This window comes from Dermacentor silvarum, chromosome 10, assembly GCF_013339745.2.
Source record: "Dermacentor silvarum isolate Dsil-2018 chromosome 10, BIME_Dsil_1.4, whole genome shotgun sequence".
In the NCBI taxonomy this organism is placed as follows: Eukaryota; Metazoa; Arthropoda; class Arachnida; order Ixodida; family Ixodidae; genus Dermacentor; species Dermacentor silvarum.
The window spans coordinates 51,122,189-51,140,689 of record NC_051163.1 but is presented as its reverse complement, the minus strand read 5'-3'; the positions used below and the strand labels follow the sequence as shown (position 1 = coordinate 51,140,689).

Genomic DNA, 18,501 nt, shown 5'->3' with positions numbered 1-18,501 from the left:
GTTAAGAGAGGCAATGTCATCCCGGCCTAAATATGTTATTTCTTTAAAAAGTTGCCAGTTAGCAGAGTTAACCTTCCATCGGGGAACATGTGGCGAGCAAACATCTTGTTTTGTTAAGCTTAGTATAATTGGAAAGTGGTCGCTCCCAAAGGGGTTCTTCAGAACGGACCACTGCAGGTACGGAATTAGTGTACTCGACACGATACTCAAATCTATGGAGGAGTATGAATTATGCGCCACGCTGTAGTACGTTGGCTCTTTCTTATTAAGTAAACATGCTCCCGAGGAAAAAAGGAAGTTTTCAATTAGGCGACCTCTTCCATCACAACGCGAGTCTCCCCACAAGGTGTTATGTGCATTGAAATCTCCGAGAACTATGTATGGCTCCGGAAGTTCATTTATGTAGTTTTGAAATTCAGTTTTATGTAGTTGATAATTGGGAGGGATGTATATAGAGCTGATAGTGATCAGCTTATCAAACAACACCCCTCGGACAGCAACTGCCTCTAGGGGCGTACGAAGTTTTAATTCCCGGCAGGCAATACCTCTATCGACTACAATAGCCACACCACCGGAAGACACGACTGTGTCATCGCGGTCTTTACGAAAAATGGCGTATTGCCGGAGAAAGTTTGATTGTGTAGGTTTAAGGTGTGTCTCCTGAACACACAGCACCTTCGGGTTAAACTTGTGTAGGATTTCTTTGACGTCATCGAGGTTGTGCAGGAGTCCTCTGACGTTCCACTGTATTATTTGTGTATTCATGTTGAAAGTGTTTTTTGTGCTGTGTGTATAGGAGACTAACTTAAGCTACAGAGCCCTTGTCGGGCCCTGTGATGCGGGCTTTTTCTTTTTTGGAGCGGTCGCGAGATTCTCGCCGCTCCTGAGGCGCTGGTGGCGCCGTCTGGCCGGTTGTTGTGTCCATCGCCTCTTGTGAGGCGCTGGACACGCGCTCTTGCGAGCGGTTGCTTTGACGAGAAGGCCTCGCCTCGAGGGACGAGGCCCTGGAGGCCACCAGCCCGGAGGTCGATGGCCCCTTCTTGTGAATTGGCGGAGCAGCGCTAGCTGCAGCCGCCGAGGGGGCGGATGGCGTCACTGCCGGCTCACTGTGTGTGGGCCGGACAGCCGCCGGAAGCCGTTGCGACGCTGCCCCCTGACGCGCCACTTCGGCAAAGGTGTTCTTTGGCAGGTATGACACCCGCCTGCGTGCCTCTTTGAACGAAATATTTTCTTTGACTTTGATGGTGACGATTTCCTTTTCCTTCTTCCAGGATGGGCAGGACCGTGAATATGCGGCGTGCTCCCCATCACAGTTCACGCAGTGGAGAGTGTTTTGACATGCTTCAGAAAGGTGTTCATTGGCACTGCATTTTGCACAAGTCTGACGGCCTCGGCAGTTCTGTGAACTGTGCCCGAATCGCTGGCACTTAAAACATCGGAGCGGGTTAGGCACGTATGGCCTGACACGGATCTTGACATACCCGGCCTCAATGGTCTCGGGTAGCACACTAGAACCAAAGGTAAGAATAACATGTTTCGTTTGAATTTCCTTTCCATCGCGCCTCATCTTAATTCGCTTTACGTTAACCACGTTCTGTTCTTTGAGTCCTTCCAAAAGTTCTTCCTCAGTGAGCTCCATCATGTCATCGTCTGAGATTACACCACGGATGGTGTTCATGGTACGGTGTGGGGTGACCGTAACTGGGATTTGTCCGAAAGAGACTAGTTTAGGCAGCTTTTCATATTGTTTTTTGTCGCGGAGCTCCAAGAGGAGGTCACCGCTGGCCAACTTAGTTGCTTTGTAGCCTGGGCCTATAGCTTCTGTCATACATTTGGAAACGAGGAACGGTGAGATAATCCTCACAGTCTTCTCTGGTCTTTCACTGTGTACTACATGGTAGCGCGGGAAATTCTCTATTTGGTGGCCAAAAAACTTGAAGATATCTTCGGTGCGCCCCCGTTTCTGGGGGCGATCAGGGAGTTTGGGGAAAGCGCGATCCATAGGTATATCTAAATTTCGGCAGAAACGCCAGCCGCCCACCATGGAGCCCAACAAGGGGACGCCGCAGGACATATAGGAAGCAAGTCATGCAGACGCCAGCTGTACGTTCCTGCTATAACCAAATATGTACAGCCAAGGTTGGTTGTACCACACAAGGTTAACCCTCGCTGCCTGGAAAGTCGGAAGTAAATAGAAGAGAGGAGAAGACAGGAAAGATTGAAAGAAAGAGGGAAAGACGCAGATTGGAGAGGGGGACAGGAAGAGGCAACTACCGATTTCCCCCGGGTGGGTCAGCCCGGGGGTGCCGTCTACGTGAAGCCGAGGCCAAAGGGGTGTGTTGCCTCCGCCGAGGGGCCATAAAGGTCCAAGCACTCAGCATTGGCTCAACCCCCAGGATCCCCTTTTCCCCGGACACGGCTAAGCCACGCACGGTTAAGCGTGGGAAGGTCCAACCCTCGTGTGCTCGGGTACGTGGTGGCGCAACTCACCAAACGCCTGCTTGCGCAGACGCCCCTGCGGGGGAGAAAGACGGTTATTTGTTGTGATTACATCACTCGCTAATTAGCATGTGCTGCGTATTCTGCTGAAATAAACCTCGATATTATTTTATGACCTCAAAACATACAATGATCCAGTACTCATACAACGATAGTGGTTACACAAAAAACAAATAAAATGGAACAGTGAAAAAGATGCAAGAACAGGAATTAAAAGCTGCTGAAATAGCAGCTTGAGAAGCGTAACAAAACAGTGAAATTAATGAAATATTACTGCACACTTCATGTGCCACAACTGCCTAGAATACATGTGTTGAAACTGCAGGTTCACCATGCATAATCGTTGTAAATATATATGTTAAATGCCATGGCTGAAAGTGTGAATGGGTGTGGGGAAGCTATTTTTTAAAGGTTGCTATCATTATTATTACGTACTATTATAGCTAGGTTAGTTGATCAAGCAATCTTCCCACAGTAAAACAACACGTGGGCTTTAAGAGATGCAATGTCTGAATCGAAGTGCATGACCTTGCACTTGCACTCCTGCTCCCAAGAATAATGTGGCTGCTATAGCTGGCAATCGAACTCACGACCTCGTTCTTGACAGAAAACTGCCACAGCCCCTGGGCCACAGCGATGAATAGCTTGAAAAAAACTTGTAGGATGCTTAAGCTTCGCCTTTAAGAGTGGAACACGATAGCATTAAAAGATCCCTGACTGATTCTCGCACTTCCCGCCAACTGCAGCTCATGTAACCGTAACGCTTACCGGGAAACGCTGGCGGTGAATGCTGCGCACGAAGGTGAGCTTTCTGGTAGTAACGCGGCCTTTTGCATGGGCCAATCCCGGAGGTAGTACAGAGCCACGCCAAAAAAATTGCGCCATTTTCAGGTTTCTGTTCTTTTTTTTTTTACTTTTAATATTTCAGTCTGAGAAGATTTAACAGAAAAGGCGTGCGCTGTCGGTGTTTTGCTTCATGACATTGGTTTGTGGACTGTGATTCTCCAAATTCCTAAGAATAACTTTTTCAAGAATATGAGAAAAGGTATGGGCAACTTTAGTAATAGAATGGTGTGGCAATATAACCCGCATATACCGCATGTCATATAGCAAGGCATGGCATATACATATACCTAAGTATATATGGAAATTTTCGCTCACAGACAACTTCGCCGATGCCAACACCGACGCAGGATTTTGTGCGACAGGGGGCCCTTAACGCTTTCGCGAAAATACAAGATAGCATGGAGCTCAGCTTACGTCTCTCTTGCTGTCAGCACCCCGAACTCCCGAGAACGTTGAGATCATGATGAGGCCATCCGTCTGCATCGACTGGAAGGTGAATCCGAAGTTTCCCTCAGCAGCCAGTGTCTTTCCTTTCAGCTCCAGGTAGCCCGTTCCTTTGAAGCTCACCAACTTCACCTTCTGCTTGGTGACAAAGTAACGAGGAAGTACTGTCAGAAAAGTCAATTGTGATAACAGTTGTAGGGGGTTTATGACCAATAATTTTCGAGACCAAATCTAACACGAACCGAATGGTGCCAGAAGCAAATCGAATTGAATAGGACATTGAATATGTTTCGAATAGTATTCAAACAATGATTATCGATTTTCACCATTAAAGTAAAACAATGTTTGCACCGTAGTATATTCACAACATTAGCAAGCTTCCATCATTACGTTGCACATTACAAAGCGTTGTTTAGTAAAAGTATAAATAAAGCATTAGGAACAAATAAGCTGATTATTTACGTACTCCAGAATCTTTTGTGAGTGCAAATGAAAGCGATTTACCCGTTTTAAAGGGACACTAAAGGCAAATATTATTTCAGCGTGGACTGTTTAAAATATGATACCAGAAACCTCTAAACGCTTGTTTCGTGCCAAGAAAAGATTTATTTTAAGAGAAATTTGCGTCTGAAGCATCCGCGTACTCTAACGCAATTCAAATTGCGCGCCCGGGCGAGGAGTGGTGACGTCATGGCCATAGCGTGACGTTGTGCCGCCGGTGAGAAAAACAGCGCCCGCAGACAGCGCTATGATTTTTTTTTTTTTTTTGCGGAAAGCGCAAACACGCGGCCAGAAACAGAGCCAAGACAGTGCCGGCGGCAGTGCGAAAGCGGAAGTATGGTGGCTAGCCACCACACCGGAAGGTAAAGCGCGTGCCGAATTGTCAACACGGTGATCGTCACGCTCGTCGCAGTGGACCAACTAGTAGTTGACGAACCTGACAACGACACATTGGCTTGCGATGCTGGGGTCGATTTTAGTGATTTAAGCTCCGATGAGCGTGGCATACTGCTGAGGGCTCGCGCTGCCAGCGTCGTTGCCTACTACGACGGCGGCGGCCTCGACACCGGCTCTTCTGAGCGCGAAAGCAGCGAGGACTCCTGCAATGCAACGTCGGGCGACGAAGCTGGTCATCGTCTGCACGTGCCGTCGCGACTCTCAAGCTGCTAACAAATTCAAGTGCGAGTTTAGCGAGCCAGCAAATCCAGCGCAGTCACGGAGGAAGGAAAAGATTTTCCTCCATGAGCGCAGTACTACGCGATAACGAAACTTCTGAAACTCGAAAGCGAGCGCGGTGCAGAGTCGAGCGAAAATGAAACCTTTTGACCGCTCACGTCATTATCAAGCTTAACGCCAAAAAGGTATTTTTTTCTAAGAATCTAATAGAAGTAGACAAGTAGCATTTTCTTCCGTCTTATAATCCAACAAAACAATCTTTTTAATATGAGTGGTTGAGTACTAGTGACATATTGTTATTATTTCTTTTTTTTTTTTGAGGAGTGCCTTCGTCATCGGCGAAGTACCGGAATGTCCCTGGGGCGTCTCTTATCGTGTCCTACATTTGCCTCAATTTCTCGATTACAAAGCTCTGTTCGCGATTAAATTGACGCCTTATACGTTCTAGAGCATTGCTCTATCACTTTAGCCTGACTTTTTATTTCACTTTAGTGTCCCTTTAAGGTCTCGCTCCCTAAGTGATGTCTAGCATGCTCCACTATGCACCTTCTCTTGTTTGATGTCTATACAGCCACCAGAATTACGTTTATCGCACTTTTGCAGCAATTCTATGTTTCATCACCCTCCGTTGATAATTTAATATATTAGAAAAATATTGGAAAAATATTCGTATTTACGAATAGTGACTACTCGCTTTGAGAGCCGAATCAAATTTGACAATATTCGATTCGTTATTCGAAAGTTTCAAATATTTGTGCACCCCTAAAAAACTGCACACAAAGACTGTCTAGCATGTGAAGCAATGCATCGTTACAGCAAAACCCCATATGACACGAAAATATGTTCATCATATTCAATTCTCAATATAAAGCATCTGATTGTTACATACTGTACTGGTGAGAAACAACTTCGAGTTACTTCTTTATATCTGCATTCACTATTTAGAAGTCTGACTGCAGTAGCAATGCAGCATTTTGACACATGTTTTGCGTGATTGCAATGAAGCCAGCTCTTCCTGCTCCAAATTCTCTTTCAAGTACCATATTTGCAGAAATATATAACACAAGACCTTTTTTGTTCCATTATCATCATGAGAAAATGTCTCGCATTACACTTGGAACTGTCTTCATAAGTATAATGCAATGTTACTTTTTTTTCCAGCTTTTCATTTTCCGATGTGCCTCGAGATCCACCACCAGATGACTTATTCGTGCAGGAAAGAACGCTCCTTGACAACGTTGGGCGATTCCAAACAAAAGATTGTGAGAGTGTTATGAAAATAGCAGTAATGTCCTTCATGACTTCCAGGACGATTTTCACTGAAATTTTGTATCCGGCTTGAAGTGTAGGAAATGTTATAAAGCGACTGTGATGGTTGCTGAACAAGACAATTCTGCTGTTTTAAATCGGTATGATGGGGTTTAGTTGCTTTTCAACCGAAGAACTGAGCATATGGGCAAATCCTCGGGAAAGAAGGCACGGAAAAGTTTGCTTCAATAACGGAATTATTCACTCAATGGTGTGTATTTGTTGCAGTGAGGATATTTAAGAACTGCTCATTGCTTCATTGCACATTTCCATTGAGAACAAAGCCGATCACCAGCACATCTGCAGGAGTAATGCAGATGGGACTACATATAAACCTAGTCGTTATAAGAGAGATGCCCTGTGTGCGGGTAATTCAGCAAGACAGTTGCAGCAGCAGCCGCGAGCAAAGTCAGGGAGTGTTCGCAAAGAAAGCTTTGCTTTAAAACTGAGATGCTTAATTGATTGATTGATTGACTGATCGATCGTTCAATCGATTGAACTTATGAACAGAGCCAGTAAGCAGGGAAAGAGAGCCATACCCGTTCACTGCAACCAGGATCCACACCGTACGCTTCATATTTCAGCAAGTCCAACGGAGTCGTCTCAACCTGGAGGTTCTTCATGCAGCCTATGAAGCTCTGGAAACCCACAGTGCTGAACCTGTGTGCACAGTCAAATGGCACATTGTCACACAATGAGTACAGAGTACAGTGGAATCTCGATGATACGAATCTCCCGGGGTCACAAAAATATTCGTATTAGCCGAAATTCGTATCATCGAAACACAATTAAAACTAGCTAAATTATGGGGGGACACGGGGATCAGATCGCAAGAAAAATCTATTTTTGAAAGCCACGCGTTTCGGTATCTGCAACACCTAATCTACGCTGTATCAAAATGGTTTGGCTGAAAACGCACTAAAAGTGGCCGAAAAAAATTCGTCAGTGCGCAGGGCGAGAAAACAGCTTTAAATCGTGCAAGATCACCACAGTTCACGGAGACATATCTCGTATTTCCCCCCACCGAGCGCCGCCATCTTGGTATCGTTCGAAAGCTTAATGTTTCACCGTTCCGCTTCTCAATTCGTCCGTCGTCGCCATCTTGTAACAAACGCATAAACACAAGAGAAGCGTGGGTCTGCGATAGGTAGTCACACGGACTCTCCGATGAAAGTGGGCCTCCGATTGGCTGCCGTGCTGAAAGGCGTCTCTCCATTGGTTGCTGCTGTGGCAGGGGCAAGATGGCAACCGCAGTTGTCTGCTTTGTAAACCACACCGGCGTCTTCACTTGACATGCAGAATTCGGATTACTGAGAGCTCCCAGGTTAGTGATGGATCGTTGCTCGTTGGAGGAGAAATTTTGGACGAAGCACGCCTTCGGAATACGGAAGCGCGAGCCTCCTACGGCAAGAAAAATACGGCTATTAGCGGGAGAAGCGGAGGAGCACCCGACTGAACATGCCGCGCTACCTTGCCCCGTGGATTACGTGCCGCGCTATCTTGTACCGTGTGACTCCAGCCGCGAAACCGACAGTTGCCCTGTGCCATCGGCACCGATAACGCAGTCGACGGAAGACGCGCCAACGGAGGCTCCTGTGCCTCAGCGTACAGCCACGCGAATTAGCCGAGATCGTATCTCGGTAGACACAGCTCGCTGCGACTAGGCAAAATGGCGCAAACACAAAGAACACGGCCCGAAGCACAGCAGCCACTCCGTCCGATGGGCCGCCGAAAAGGAGGAAAAGCACAAAAGCAACAAAAGCGCCACTGCTTCAAACTCTTCGCGCCCAGTCGCGGCATCCGCGCTGTCCGGCGCCGCGTCCACGCGTCCGCACCAAAAGCGAAAGGGAGAAAGTGCGTGACTGCACGCTGTTCTCTTTTGCGGCCGTCGGTGGGGCGACGTTTGTTCGTATCGTATGCGGGTCGAAAATCGATTCGTAACAACCGTTCTCTAGCACGTTTCAAAGTAATGGGGCTCGGCCGGGACAACGGAAAAATTCGTATCATCCGGAAATTCGTATTAGCCGTGATCGTATCATCGAGATTCCACTGTAGTCTAGCTGAAAGTTTAGAAGCTGTTGTCTGTGGTAGCGCTGTGTCGAGTTTCTACGCCACCTAGGCTGATGGCTACAAGGTGCTCAGCAGCCGTAGCTTTTGCAGTGGCCTAGTTTGGTTCAGAAATCAAATAGCCCTAATTTTTTCTTTATTTTTCAAGTCGGTAGGTGTGGTGACCCTTTCAGGAGACAATTGCTAGCTTGCTTCTCTTTCTGTCAGTGTATGTGTAGTGTTCATATAATCAACCCTTGTTATAACAAAGTCGTATGCAAAAGGACAATAGAGCTTAACAGGTTCTGAAATTGGGTGAGGTGGTAACACGCTTTTGCAAGCTTGCTATGACAGGAAAATACCTTTGTTATATTCAATACTCAATGTAAGCGTACACATTCATTACAGGTTGAACTTGGTGAGAAAATTTTTAGCTTTACTTCGTTATATATTATCATTCATTGCATCAATGTTCCTTATATCAAGGTTCAACTGTTAAATTTTACATATTTGATAATATGCAAGTCCATTGCATACATGTACCTTTATTAGTGTAGCTATACTAAAAGCTTGTGTGGCAGCTAATAGCACTTGTGGCTTGCACTCGAACAGAGCAAACTTGCTTCCTCTACCTCTAGTACCACATCCCACAATTTTTCAAACTGCACACGCTACATATGTGCCGAATATAAGCAAGCACAATACTTGCATTTTGCAATGTCTAGCTCTACTTGAATTAGTTCTTCAGAAGGCTTAGTGTTGCAATGATGTTCTCAACATCCTTACTCCCTCGAACAAAATGGTGTGTTTATCCGCTTGCACAACTCTCGACTCTTTCTCAACGGCCATGACTCCAACAAAGACAGAACTAATGCTTCAAGTAAACAAATGAGCGAACAAGAACATGCAAGCATACTTGGATGTGTCAAAGTCTGGTGGGACGGCACCAAAATAGAGCTTGCTGCGCTTGAGTTGAAGTTCACTCGTACTGCGTCGTGGCAGCTCTCCCTGGAGCAGTTCGTCTTCCACGGAGAGGACACCTACATGAAGGCACAACCATCTCGCTTAACACACGCAGCATAGATCCATCATTTACAGCACAAGTAAGGTTTCCTTAATAACGGAGTACTTACACAACATTTTCAACATATCTTTCTGAACTGAAGGGACATCCAAACACACTGAAAACACTTTATCTGTCGGATACCAAAATTATGTCACGCTATCCATGCATCGCTTCAAAAACAAATGGGACATCCCTCTGACGTCCAATTTCAGATATCCTATTAACCCTTTGACTGGAAAGGTCTTTTTCCGACTGCTCCTTCGCCCCTGCTGAGTTTTTGATGCGAAAGCATCAAATGGCTCATTGAGTGAAAAAGCCAGCATCCAGCGTCCGTAGCAGCGAAAAGGCACTTAAATTCCTATTGACTGCGAAGCACGTCTTGTGCGCGCCTCGACAGAGCAGAACATGAAAAGGAACACCTGCTGCAGCAGTAGCGCGCCGGGTGTTGAGTGAGTCACCCTCGCTCTCACTCTCGGAAGCCTGTGTTAGCATTCACATGTCAGCGCAATCACCCTTCCATCTGTGAAGAAAGCTCATCACATGACAACAATGTTACGCCTCCGTCATGCAGCACGATGACACTGACACTAACTTGCACCTAAGATGGGTGACCCTTCAATTTCAAAAGTGCCATTACTACAAGCAGGCCCTTCCTGCTGGGATGTACTTACACGAGACAACCAGGGCTCCTGTGCTAAATTTTTTTAGCGATAATGCGAGACCTTGGTGTTTGTGACGAAAAGGAGGTTCACTAGCAGAAGGAACATTGTCATGATCGCACCTCCTAATAATAAGGGATAATGCGAAACACTGGAAGTAGGCTTTTTTCCACACTATTAGGTCGCCTTACACAAGATAGCCAACTTCCCGCTCATGGCATCACTGTGCCAAGGGTAAGCTTGCAAACAGCGAATATGTATAGTAAGAAAGAGATGGTTCGAGTAAGGATAGTGGCACCAGCTCACGCGTTTCTCTTTTATTTTTACTTTAAGGGCGACATCCACCATCTTGCGCAAGCTAAACTAGAGATACGTGGAAGTGCACTTGCTGAATTACGCTTATCCGACAATACTGGCTCGAAAATGTTTTTTTAAATACCACGGGTCATGTATGTGTAGCTCAAGCCTGATTTTTTTGTATGCTGGTATGCATCCCGTTATGCATATATGTGCAGATACATCAGCCGTCTCGTCTGCAAAACCACTTATGCGCGTGTTTTCAGACTCTTTCGTGCAATTTCGCTTGTTTACGGAACTGTGTGTGTGTTTCTTAGTGTCCTTTTACTCCCTTTTGTGCCTATTACATGTGTGTGAAACTTCACGAATGTTCGCGATAGTTGACAATCGCCAGTGCTTTTCAGTCTTTTTTAGTGCTTTTAGTTTTGCTTGCCCTGCGAAGGAGAGTAGCTGGTGCCAATAAAGGTGCCAACACTTTCTTTAATTACATAACGATAAAAAAAAAAAGAAGGATAACCTGTTAGCCTACGCGTGCGGAGCTTAGTGCCTCCCCGCAACCACAGCAGCTATTGCTGTAATACCATAGAGCTTCCTACCGTTACTAGAGGGAGCTCTGGTGCTGTAATCATTCATGCCATCATGGAATGATGGGTAGTACACGGATTTGTCTGATCTTTGTGCTTGCAGCTTCAGACGATCTTGTGGCTTCATTTATTACGCTCTACCTGGGCCTAAATTGGCCTAAATTTCAAAGCAATTCGTACTTTTAATGCAGAAGGTAATAAGACTCTGCAAGCATGCACAATCGCTGCTAATTGCAGCAGTTCCGCTTGCCCATGCGTCCGTGGAGTAATGGCTTCAGTATCGGGCTTCCGTGCAAGAGGTCCCGCGTTCGAATCCTGCCGCGGACAATTTTCGTAATGTTTATTTAATTATTTACACCGCAGTACTTTGTTAAAAAATGATCACTCTACAAAGTCGCAACGCCATTTAAAAACAGAAGGACGAAGTTTAGGGCAATTCCATGTACTGCCCATCATTCGTATGCTGGCTGTACTTCCCTGCTTACAGCTCCAGTGGAAGCTAGTGCCACAGTTCCCTCTGGTAATTATATGACACTCTGTGTGTAAAACGAAGGGACCACCAACCTTGCAGCTTGTCTCGCTCGGCAACCACGCGGGTCCAGTTTCCGGTGTTGTACCTTCGCTTGGTGCGCAACTCCATGGGCGCACTGTTGCCCACCTTGAACATGAACACCACGTGGCCACCCCGAAGCCCCAGCGACACGAATTCACCCTGCACAAAGGTTTTGGCAAAGGCAAAAAACATTTTTTTTTATTTGGAGGATGCTTAAGCTTCGCCTTTAAGAGTGGAACCCGATAGCATTCAAAGATCCCTGACTGCTTCTCGCACTTCCCGGCAACTGCAGCTTATGTAACCGTAGTGTTTACTGGGAAACACTGGCGGTGAACGCTATGCACAAAGGAGAGCTTTCTGGTAGAAGCGCGGCCTCTTGCGTGGGCCGATCTTCTGTTATTGTTTTGCACTTTTACTATTTCAGTCTGAGAAGATTTAACATAAAAGGCGTGCGCTGTTGGTGTTTTATTTCATAACATTTGTTTGTGGGCTGTCATTCTCAAAATTCCAAGTAATAACTTTGTAAAGAATGTAAGACAAGGTATGAGCAACTTTAGTGATAGAAGAACTTCAGTGCCGTATAGAATAGATACGACAATTTTCAGTCACGGAACGCCAACGCCAGCTATAGCACCAACGCCGACACCGGATTTTCTGCGGCATGGGGCCCTTAACGTGATCGGGTTAAAAATTTTATGCTTCAAACTTTCTTGGGGTTGGACAGCCATATCCCTTCATACTCCAACCCAGTGGCTCTTGCATTGGTGTTAAGGAATTATTGAGACAGTAGGATAGCATAGAGTAGAAGAAATGCAACTTAATGACCGTTCTTGTGCTAATAGGTTCATACCGAAGAACAGAAATCAGAGCACATAGAGACAAGGATGACACGGTGCACGGTGTGAGCGGACTGACAAGTAGAAGCATGAGTGGCCTGGGAATGAAAAGTATGAACAGCAGCAAGGTTGGTGAGGTTGATGGCACTCTTGTGCATGGCTTGCTGAGGCAGAAAGAAACTTAGAAAGTTATGCTGGGTCATTTTTCTTAAACTTCGGGTTCTTTACCATCTCAACAAGCCATTCAAAAAGGCGTTACCACTGGCCAAACTCAGTGGTATTCAGTGGACGACCTTCGGGGTCTGTAAAAGCACTCTTAGATCCTAAGACCACGTGAAGCTATGTTCACATTATACGTATATACTGGGTGTTTCCTGTAACTTGAGTCAAGGATAAATAAAGAAGCGGTAAACCGCAGCTGGGTGAAACCAAAGAGATATAGTAGTTTGCTGCCATGTGGCACTCATCAGAGTATTTTTTATATACCACTTAAATAGTTAATTATAACTAAGATGAATCATGAAACCCTTTTAATATCCACTTTCGGACTGAGTACGTTTCATTACGTTGTAGAGAGGGTTCAGAAACTACCAATTAAGTTTTTTTATGACAACGTGCCTCTCGTTTAGTGCTTTCTAACGACATTTAAAGGAAGCCCACAATAGATAAAAAGTAACACGTGACTGTGCTCATGTGCCATCATATTGCAACACACCAAACCATGTTTCGAAAAATAAAGTGTGCAGTGTCCTAGCTATCGCATATCAGAGACAATGATGTGCAGTAAATACTATGTGCTTTAAATCAACTATTTTAAAAATTAGTTTAATATGCACTTTCATTTCTCGCGCAAGTAATGCCTGCTTCTTTCAGTAATCCAGCTCGAAGACTAGAACAGTGCTATCTGTCACAGACGATCTAAATTTAAACATTTTGTACGGTCTAAAAAAAGACACCCAGCATACTGTCTTCCAATATATTTATGTGATTTCTTCAAACTCCTTTAAAACACAATAAGCAAACACTCACTGTATCAGGGTTTGGACAGATGAACAGCAGCGCATCTTCGTCAAAGGTCTTGATGAGCAAAGAGATGTAGTAACTGCTGCTCTGGTAGCGGCGTATCTGAGGCAGGATGGAGTAGCCCTCGCCTTTGAAGTGGAACGCACTTGGGTCCACATCTTCAGTAGGTCTGAAATTTATTTGCGTGCAGCGTTTGCAGTTAGCATGTTGCCATATTGCCACGAGAGCTTCATTAGCTCAGGCTACGCTGATTTGTTATCACACTTCAGCGGTGGGTTAGAATGTGCACGCAATATCAAATAACACGCGATTCTTGAACATAGCAGTACTTTGCAGAAAGAATAAATGACTGTGCCGCGTTCTAGAATCTTGAAGATTTCGCATCTTGAATCTTGCGTTCGCATCTTGAAGATCTGACAATGCATGTATGAAAGCGGCCAGATGCAAGCAACCGTCATTTGATTTGATGACCGACAAACGTACTTGTTGCTACCGCTACCACTGAGCTGCATCTTAGTGTAAAGAGCACAAGTTCACCAAATAAACTGCTTACAGTTTATCTCACCTCTGCCTGCCTGCCTCCACATGGTCGCAGCTACGTGACAATATGTAGTGAAGGAGCAATAATCAGCGTGCCTAACTAACAATTATTTCTCATACTTCATTCTTGTTACACAAACTGCCTAGATGCACATAAAATTTTTTCAGCAGTCTTGTAATACTGACAGTTAGCTGACTGAATGCTAATAAGCACTCTGCCAACAAGAAACTTACAAGTTTAGATTTATTAACAGCCATAAAATTGGCAGGCAAGAAAATAAAAGCATGTCTCCCTTTTTTAACATACGGTCAAATCTTGATACAAGAAAAACTAATGTAACGGATTATCGGATATAACAAAATACATCTAAAATCTGGTTGGCCACGATTTATTTCAATGCTAATGAACATTTATTTTAAAACACAGTTACAATTAGGCATGTATGTCAACTCATCAGCATATTCATGGGTTCCTCTTTGATTAAAATTATTTGAGACAGGTAGCCAAGTAATAAGCAAGAACAAAAACATAGTTTCAGCTGCCCTGCCTAAGCATTTCTTTTTCTACATCATGCTGCAGAAATTTAAATACATATAAAAAATAAACATTACCCTGATTTGCAGCCATCGCAGCCCTCGTTTGTGAGGAAGTTCCAGAGACCAACTTGCTTGCCGTCAAGGATGACTTCGTGCAGACAGCCCACAAATGTCGTTGCAGTAAGCTCTTGTGCAGCCTGGGAGATGAAATAACATGACAGTCATTTTTAAAGCATAGAAGAAGAAGAACAAATTTTACTAATCTTTCCATAAGGCAAAAAATCAGGTTACAGTCTGTCACATTAGTCTCAAGGAGAAACGAAACACAGAACAAGAATAGTAAAGTATTGCATCAAGCCAGACATACGTGAATAAAGAAACATGGGTGGTCAGAGAAGGAAAAAAGGAAAGAGTAAGATCCCAAAAATTACTAAAGTGGCTAAAAAGGTTGCAACACTTCAAACAATTATGAAGAAAATCGTACACAATGCTATGTAGAAATAAAGAAGTCAAATCACGGCTGTACCAACAGTAGCAGTAACAGTTATCCCCACAAAAGAATGGCAGGCCATGAGTAGAGCTGAAAATGGCCCCTGAAATAAGTTCCAGCTAAGCTACTATAATGGCACCAGACTGCTGGCATCTTTAGTAGTAGTTTCGCTTGTGGCACCCTTAATTATCAGACTTAACGTGAGCGGTGGGTGATAGCAAAGAAATCACTACATTATACCACGTCAGTTCTCGGTAGCACCCAGACACATTAAATGTGAGCGGAGCAGGGCCCCAATTCCATTCTTCACATGTCATATCCGATTTGGGAGAAATTACAAAGAAAACTCGTAGCAATTACTCACCGAAATATTGTCGGGCACTGCACCAACGTAAAAGTGAGAGCTCGAGTCCAAATCCATCTTGCCAAATCCAGCTGGCGCAGCCCCCGTGATCTCTTCGGGATCGTCGCGGGCACCGTCGGGCTTGCGCTTGACGCTCAAGGTCGCCACGTTGCCAACCCTGTTCAACGAGATGTTTGTTACCAATTTGCCGATGCAGTTCATCCGAATTTGCTCTTCTTAAAAGAAATTACACAAGAACTGCAAAACAGCTTAAACAACATAGTCCACCTTCGCTGTTATACAAAACTTTATATCTGCACCCCATTGAAACCAAGTAATGTATACTCGATCTTCATTACAGGGTTCATACAACTCCTTGAAAACTTGGAAAACCCTTGAATTTGGAATAGGAGATTTCAAGGGCCCTTAAAGCTCATTGAAAATAAATGCGCTCCTTGAATTCCTTGAAAACTGGGGTGCCGGGCGACTTGAACCTTCGAAGCAACATATTCTGCATCGGGGCTATGCCACAGACACTGCCTATCGGGAAACAATGCTATATATTTTCTTTTCAGTGTTGCTAAATGATGCAAAGTGGTGTGTCCTCATCCTAACGACAGGCTTGTTTAAATTGTTATTGCCATCGTGGAGCTGGATGGAGCCAGACGAAGCGACCAAGCCGTACCACTATTTTTGTTGTTTTGCTAGTCTGTTCGCACCTCAGCCATCATGGCCCCATATTAAAGCCCTAGGCTCTAGAAAAGCCTGGCGGAAAGTAAGCCTCAGTCATTTGGCTTTAACACAATATGTGTCTTTGGCTGAAGCGAGACACTACTAACCATCATGCTGGAAGGTGATTGACATCATTACAATGGAAAACTCAACTTTGAAAAGCCCCCTAAAGAGCTTGAGGTGTGTGTCCAACTCAGCAGCTGCTCAGCTGCAACAAATTGCAGCTAAGAAGAAAATTTTACTATTTTTCATTGTAAGTAGGAATAAGGTTTGTTGTCCCCTCTTTGAATTTCGGCCTTCTGCATCCTTGAAATCCTTGAACTGTCTTTGAATTTTGAGTCAAATGTTCTGTACGAAACCTGCTATTATTATTTTTTTCCATGCTGCTGCCTGCAATGGGTGCAACTGCATAGTCAAGCTGTTGTCTAATTTTGCTTCTGCAATTGGTCTCTTCTTGCATTTCAAGGAAAATGAATTTAACTTTTTTTAATGAAATACTGCCTTTTTAGAACTGCTGCCAAAGTTATTTGCCACTGATAAAATTTCTAAATTGCACTAAGAATGGCATCAATGGAATACAAAACCATCACAATGCTCAGTGCTCACTTTCCATGCAGCTAGTCATGGAATGCACAAAAAATATGGCACGTTCAACACCTTCCGTAAAGGGCAGGATTGCATTACTGTGACGTCTCACACCAAAAGATCAGTATGCGGGATGGATTACCCATGAAGTAGTGGATATTTTCGTTCGTCATTCACGAGACATTCTTTTAAAAGCTCAATTGCCCAAGGCAGCCACTTGCCTGAAGACCTCCACTTTGTACCAGTTCGAATCTCGTCCAAGCTGCGGATCATTGGTGTCGAATGTGCATGCTGTGCGTGATGCTGTGAGTGCCTCCGCCAGCATTCCACGAAAACTTGATCTTTCGGTTCACCATTTCGATGGCCATAAAGTCCTCCTGAACACATATTCATGAGAGAATCAAACTGATGACGCAGTTAGAAAACGCATACTTCACATTACGACGCAAAATACAGGAATGTGTAGTCTTCAAATAGACACCTTCACTACAGCGTTCACTTCGCTACAGTCATTTTTCCCACTAGCTAAACCACCTAGTTTACCGTCAATTGTAAATACTGCTTTGCATCTGTGAAAAAATAGGAAAAATATGAATGCGTTAAGTTGATCGAGCTACGAGGTATTTGTGGATCATGACACAAAGAGTAGATGTGCATTGGACCTAAGAAAGAAGTGTCCGTTAAACTATTATGACTGATGCACCAAAAACTAACTTCTATTCAGCCTGAAAAGCTAATCAAAATCTATAATTTACATCACAGCGGCATGTGCTGAACTGCCCCAAAGTCTGAACACAACACTGAAACAGTTGGCATGAAAGTTCTTAGCACATTTCAACACACAGACACACATAATGAACCACATAAGTCTAAATTTACAGTCAACTAAAATGCCTGACTTGTTCACATAAATGGCACTGATGTATTCATACTAAGGCAAAGTCCTCACCTTTCCTTTGGAGTTAGCCAAAAAGAACAGCAAACTGTCTTGGTTGTTTTCCTTGATGGCATAGTTCAGTATGATGCTGTTGGTCATGGTTGACTCAATCTCGGGTTTGAACGATCGTGAGCACTGGTCATTGGAGTCAGCACTCAGTGACACTCGTATCTGCAATCAAGGACAGAATTAATGACGCTGTATTCACTTTTCTTGAAGCGTATCCCCCTTTGACTTGAGTACACTCAAAATATAAAATTGTATTGCAAGAATTACATCTCAATTTAGAGACCATCTTGGTTTTTGATTGCGAAATATAAGGACTAAGCAACTGCGAAAGCATAGCATGAAAGCATTCGTTATATTCATCAAGGGTTTTCCGTTCTGCGACTCATATTCTAAGCATAATGCGCTAAAGACCTTAAAGCAATGAAGTGAACTGAAAGTCTCCTGCTTCCATATCTGTACACATACGAACTTCTTGTTTTGCATCGACATGACCCATCAACTGCACTTTGTATCAATCTTTCAGGACACTTTTGTGTTCATATTGTTTCCGTTGTTCATAAACTGTGGCAATATATCAACTTAGTTGCCAATGAAAATCAGCTGATGTGAACTTGATAGCTTAAAATACCTGGTAGAAAGAGCACTATAATATCAAACATCAACAACTACACTAGACACATGATCAAGTGGCTACAGCAAATATTGATAATGTTTTGTCGTATAATTAGTTCTGGTCTCGTACTTGTAACCTGTAATTAGTTTCTCCTTCTAACACCGAGTTTCAGTTTCAATCCTGTATCACATGTGCGTCATCATCTAAGCATGTGCGACTATGTCATACGTTTAACTAATAAAAATTAGATGCTGCCAAGGCCATGCAGCCACAGTCAGAGAGGGTGTTGCTGTTTGCAGGCAATGCACACGCAGTCCATTTTTAAACTTGATTGAGCGTGGCCAACTAGCTATGGGGCCAACACAACAGATAGCTTGC

The 18,501-nt window shown here is 44.2% G+C and overlaps 1 protein-coding gene across 1 annotated transcript in view; it reads right to left on the bottom strand.

Moving 5' to 3' along the window:
• Positions 1 to 18,501, bottom strand: part of LOC119431528 (laminin subunit alpha-1-like) — a 151,500-nt gene that overhangs the window by 24,284 nt on the left and 108,715 nt on the right. The window contains 10 exon segments of the mRNA XM_049657901.1: positions 3,760 to 3,924; positions 6,813 to 6,933; positions 9,236 to 9,359; positions 11,490 to 11,637; positions 13,344 to 13,506; positions 14,490 to 14,611; positions 15,269 to 15,425; positions 16,786 to 16,850; positions 16,852 to 16,941; positions 17,514 to 17,672. Of these exon segments, the coding sequence (XP_049513858.1) occupies positions 3,760 to 3,924; positions 6,813 to 6,933; positions 9,236 to 9,359; positions 11,490 to 11,637; positions 13,344 to 13,506; positions 14,490 to 14,611; positions 15,269 to 15,425; positions 16,786 to 16,850; positions 16,852 to 16,941; positions 17,514 to 17,672 (1,314 nt within the window).